Source organism: Olea europaea, chromosome 12, assembly GCF_002742605.1.
Source record: "Olea europaea var. sylvestris chromosome 12, O_europaea_v1, whole genome shotgun sequence".
Taxonomy (NCBI): Eukaryota; Viridiplantae; Streptophyta; class Magnoliopsida; order Lamiales; family Oleaceae; genus Olea; species Olea europaea.
Window position 1 is genome coordinate 27202704 of NC_036248.1, and position 5410 is coordinate 27208113.

The following is a 5410-nucleotide window of genomic DNA, read 5'->3' on the forward strand; positions in this document are numbered from 1 at the left end:
TCCCCCAACCTCTTCGACGTCATATTCGAAGAAACTCTAGACGCCCCCCACTCTACATTGTAATCTACCTCCTCCTCGGTCATAGCAATCTGCTCGACCTCGGAGTCCTCCCTAGAACTAGACCCCCGACCAAACGACGCGACTGCGACCAACTCTCTACCCGAAGTCGACTCTATCTCAGAAGCAGCTAAGAACACAATAAGAGGATTTTCTATAAAAAATACCTACTGAAAAAACTACGCGAACTGAGTTTGCCAGAAAAGCAGTAAACAGGATTGCCTCAACGTCGGAATGTCTAAGGGGAGAAATCAGATTGCAAGGAGTTTTCTTGCCTTTTATAAAGGGCCAGGATGAACCACCACCATCAGATTGGAGCTCATTCAATCTGAACCCTTCATTTTAAATCAAATCCGAGGCGTAGAATTCAAACGATTTTTCAAACCTACGCCTCCGATTTAAGCGTGTCTCCTACGTACCTCAGCCAACGCGCCTGCTTCTAGAAGCTCCAACTGTTCTAATAATTACGATTTTAATTCGACGGCAGCAGGCGCCTTGGAAGTTGCAACGATGTAGCCACCTCTCCTCGAAAACATGCGCAAAACATCAAATCATTGGCACAACTAACAAAGAACAATTATTATCAATGAACCTCAGCTTCATCTTCAACATTCAGCCGTCAAGCCTCGCAGGTTCGGTTTCCCAACCACCTCGGCTTCATCTTCAACATTCAGCCATCAAACCTCGCAGGTTATGTTTCCCAACCACCTCGACTTCATCTTCAACATTTAGCATCAAGCCTCGCAAATTCAGTTCATACCACCACCTCGGCTACTACATCATTCACCCGCAACAACACATTTCAAACTCCAACCATGATATAAATATTTATATTTGGACTTGGGGGACTATTATTTATGGTTCAAAAATTCTTTCAATTTTTACCCAATCCACTGGCTTTACTTCATTGAAGTCCGCGCATTACATAAATGACTATACTTGGACTTGGGGGACTATTGTTACGTGTTGTCATACTTGGCCAACCTACGTGGGCCTATGGCCCACTGAATCTGAATCACGTGGCGCTCCAGCTGAGGTGGTTTGTTTATCCGAGGCCCTTCAAGCCGAGGCCCATATGCCGAGGCCTTTGAAGATAACTGAAGCCCTAAAGCGAAAGTACTACGTGAGTGGTAGAAGCCCTGAATCCGAAGCTGAAGTAGAGGCCCTCGAACTATGAAGGTTCATCTTCTATGATCACTTCTCCCAAAAGATCTTCTACGTAAAGATCTTGTTAGAATGATTGATGAAATGTTTGTCATAAGTATACATGTCATGTCTTATCACTAGCATGGAGATTCTGCACAAGCAATAAATGCGCAACAAGCTAGCAAGTCAAGGATGATGCCTATGATTGGATGTTTGAGTTAAGGAGATGAGGTCACGTGCCACCTCATCTAAGGGCATGTAAATACTTCCTCTATATAACATCGAAAGGCTAATGCAAGAATCAACTTTACTCTCTCTTTAGTATTGTCTTACAACACAATACAAACATATACATATTTACATTCACATTCCTGAACACCGATTGGTAATTATTGTACAATCGGATTACGAACATCCCACCGGATTCCGAACGTACTCGTCCCGCGTCGTTGAGCTACTCCCACGCCCCTAAAGAGGTTCATTCCAGACAGTCCACGTGTCTTAGCGTGTAGGACATTCGCTCACGTGTGCGCGGGTGGGTCCGACATCTGTTGGCAACACTTTTTGGGATCAACAACCATAATTATGGTTCTCTATCATTTGTGACTTCATTTTAGGATCTCGCTTTCATATAAAATGACGATCTCAAATGCTTGGCCCATTTCTAAGTTCTTTATACGTGCGAGTAGATGGGCAATGCTGAGTCGGGTTATCACTAAAGCTTGGGTGTGCATAACTTTGTGCCTGGCGATTTTACATCTATATATTTATAAAGAAATGATCTCCTAAATTTCGGTGCTTAGTTTATGTTAAGAATTGATGATATAACACACCATTTCATTGGCACGAATAGACCAAAGATAAAGAGAGAAGAAGCTACTAATAATAATTATTTCTGTGGCCCTAGCAAGTATGATTAGAAACATAGAGGTGCCTAAAAAAAAAAAATTCTCCCTAATAGAACAAAAGCCCCAGTGAGAATGCATAGTGGAAGATGGACATTGCAATTGCCATCGGTCCTTCAATTCGAGGTTGATGCCAGAATCCATTTGAAGAATCCGAGGTTGCTGGTGATGATGTCCCTCTGCCTGCTGCATTGGAAGAATTGGTGAAGATGGCAACTCCTGGGGAATTCGGAGGTAGACCTAGGAGTTCTGTAATTGTGCACCACATAGAAAGGAAAAATAAAATAATAATATTAGAAATAACAAAGAAAAATGACATTAAAGTTTATTTAATACTTACACACCTACTACTAAATAAGGTAAAAGCAAAAGCAAAAGCAAAAGCACCAAAAAAAAAAAAAAAAAAAAAAAAAAAAAACCAACCAACCATGCTTGTGCGGAATGTGTAGGATGCAATACCAGAAACGGGATTCAAACTCTCATTTTACTGATAATTGTTTTAAGACTTGATTACTTTAAAATTTATGCTTGGCTAAAGATGTTTGGTTGAGTTTAAAAGAAAAATTTTAGCGGCTGTTCTCAAACATGCGTCTGTACGAGAAAATTTGGTAAAAATCACACTTTTAAGCACAACCAAACATATGAAGATAGAGAAATGAGTAGAAACATAGATTAGATTAAGCTTTACTTGGGCATTCACTGACGCTAGAGTTGGCTAATTTACAAGCAGAAGGCAACTGAAGCAAACGAGCTTCTTGGACTCCCAAGTTCTTTATCTCAGGATTGCTACCATTATGAATCTGCTGTATAATATAACATAAACATGCCGGGTGGCTATCCCTTATACTCGCCGCCATATCGCAGCAGTCTTTGGTCGGCTCCGCCGCCTTGGCGGTGGCGAAGGGGAGGCAGGGGCTCAGCTTCTGAAACTCTTTGCTGCATTGCTCGTATAGTGAAGTTGAAGCCACCAAACCACAAACGTTCAGGATGAATAAGAAGAAGCAGATACAGAAAAATGATTCCTTCATGATTTTGAGAATCCCTTTTGTTAGATAGATTGGGGGATGTGAGATTTAATGGTGAAAATTGAAGGGTGGGCGGTGCTGCGGGGCCGGAGTTTTTAATGAGGGAGGAAGACGGTGGGGCGGTGATGGTTGGGGTGGATTTTCGTTATTTAAGAGTATACAACGTGGCGTCATGGCTGTCAAGTGGAAGTTCGCTGGTTTTGGCTTGCGTCAGCTTGAGATGTTTGAATTGTTTGTGTCAAGGCTGTTGGATTGAGAAATGCTTAAATAATTTACTTATAAGTAAATAATTAAATTACTAAATAATTTATATTTTGCTTTCTAGAAAGCATTGAAGAATCTAAAATATCCCCTTTATTAAGAACTATTTTTGATTTTACAAATTATCTTAGTTGATTTGAGAATACTGCTGAACCTCGAAACCAAATTCGTGAATTTGGTCGGCTGTTGGCGAAAACGTAAATCAACACGAGGATAACGGAAGCATAGAAGGCTAGTCCAAAGCTTGCGAACCTTTCCCCCAATCCAAATTGGTTACAAGGGATGAATAAAATATATGTGGGCTCTTAATATAATCAGTTATGAGATAGTCAATAAGAAAACATCATTTGCCATTTTCTCAAAATGATCAAATTACTTCCAAGTTTGAAGGGAAATGTATAAATACCCCCCTCATTTGAAGAGAAATGCATGCAATTTAAATATTTCCCTCCCAAATAGTCATTTTATTTCTAGCTCTTGTATGCGCGTCAAAACTAGTGAAAGTTCAGACTAGGTGAGACGATTTGTTAATCTGATTTCTATCGTCAACAAACTAATTATCAAATGCAATTTTTTTTTCCATTTTTACAGTTTTTACCTCAGAAAAATAATTTTATTACTTAACACGCTTAATCAAATCAATGCTTAAACTACTACAAGTTAATTTTAAAATAAATGATATCTTTTGTGGGTTAAATTTAGAATAAAATCACTTATATAAAGCTTATGTTTGGTGAAGATTAAAATTAGATTTTTAGTAGATTTTGATAAAAGTTTGATAAAATGTGTGATTAAAAAGTTGGAGATCCTATAAAATATATAGTTAAAATTAATTTTTGATTTTGACTTTGACTTAAATTAAAATCTTTATTTTAATTTTTTGCCAAACATGGGCTAAAAGTTATTTTACATTTAGTGCCTATTTGAGCTACATTATTTCAAAAAATATATTCTTAAATAGTGATTTGACATCATTTCAACCACACATTCTTCAATAAAATAATATTACATGCAAATCAAAAACTTTTCTTTATTTTTTAACCACACATTTTCCGTCAATACACTATTTAGGAATGCATTATTACCAAAATAATGTGGTTCAAACACCCCCTTACTATAAAATATAACTAACTTTTTTTATGCGTATAAGTAACAAAAAGTTACGAACATATTTCGTGATGAAATAGCTATTTGTAATCAAATCGGAACTTCAGTGATGGGTTTGTGACAAAAGAAAAGTTGAGTGATTAAAATATAGCTTCGCTGAAAGTTGGGTGACCTTAATATCATAAAGTATTAACATTCCAAAAATATTTGATTTGCAAACAAATATTTGCCTTTTTCTCCAATGTGAATTTGTTCCTGACAGTATCAAATGTCTTCTTCCCAATTATAGCCCTTGCATGGGATAGCCTACTTCTCAAAATTAAATACCAAAATTGCCCTTCTCTCATGAAGAATGAATTTAATGTTAAGGGGCAAAAAGATCATTCTGCTTTAAATAGTTCATAATGGTGGCTGGCTTTGTTTGACATATGCATTGTATAACGGTCACCTTTTTGCTAGAATTGGAAACAAAAAGGTCTCCCAGACAAGGGCATATTATTGCAAATACCAACTACGAGACAATAAAGTTAGTTCTCTTGAACGGTGTGGTGCATTAATACTTATGGTGTTTATCTTCATGGTATCAAATATCTTCTTCAATCTTCATAGTATAATATTTTCACGTTATTTACCGTTAGTCATATTATTATAGGACGATCGTCTCTCTCAAAAATGTGATAGTTCAATGACTTGATTGTATGAAAATTTTAGGAAAACACACGCAATAACATAGACATGAAATAACAGAAAAATGGCACAATAGATTTCTAGTTTATTTTAAAGAAGTTAGGCTTCAGCCTTGTACTACAAATTGCTCAATGGTCTTTAGTGCTTGTTTGGCATAAAAAAAATACCATAGATGCGCAAAAATATCTTTCTTTTTTCAGTCCCACCCACTTTTCTGGATAA

General features: G+C 37.3%; 1 protein-coding gene across 1 annotated transcript; it reads right to left on the reverse strand.

Annotated features, from left to right (window-relative positions):
• Positions 1-2022: 2022 nt before the first annotated feature.
• On the reverse strand, positions 2023-3238 carry LOC111406236 (non-specific lipid transfer protein GPI-anchored 1-like). The gene is made up of 2 exons (XM_023035532.1): positions 2797-3238; positions 2023-2357 (listed from the first exon to the last, which is right to left on the reverse strand). The coding sequence occupies exons 1-2, from the start codon at positions 3134-3136 to the stop codon at positions 2158-2160; spliced, it is 540 nt and encodes a 179-aa protein (XP_022891300.1). The 5' UTR covers positions 3137-3238; the 3' UTR covers positions 2023-2157.
• Positions 3239-5410: the final 2172 nt, after the last annotated feature.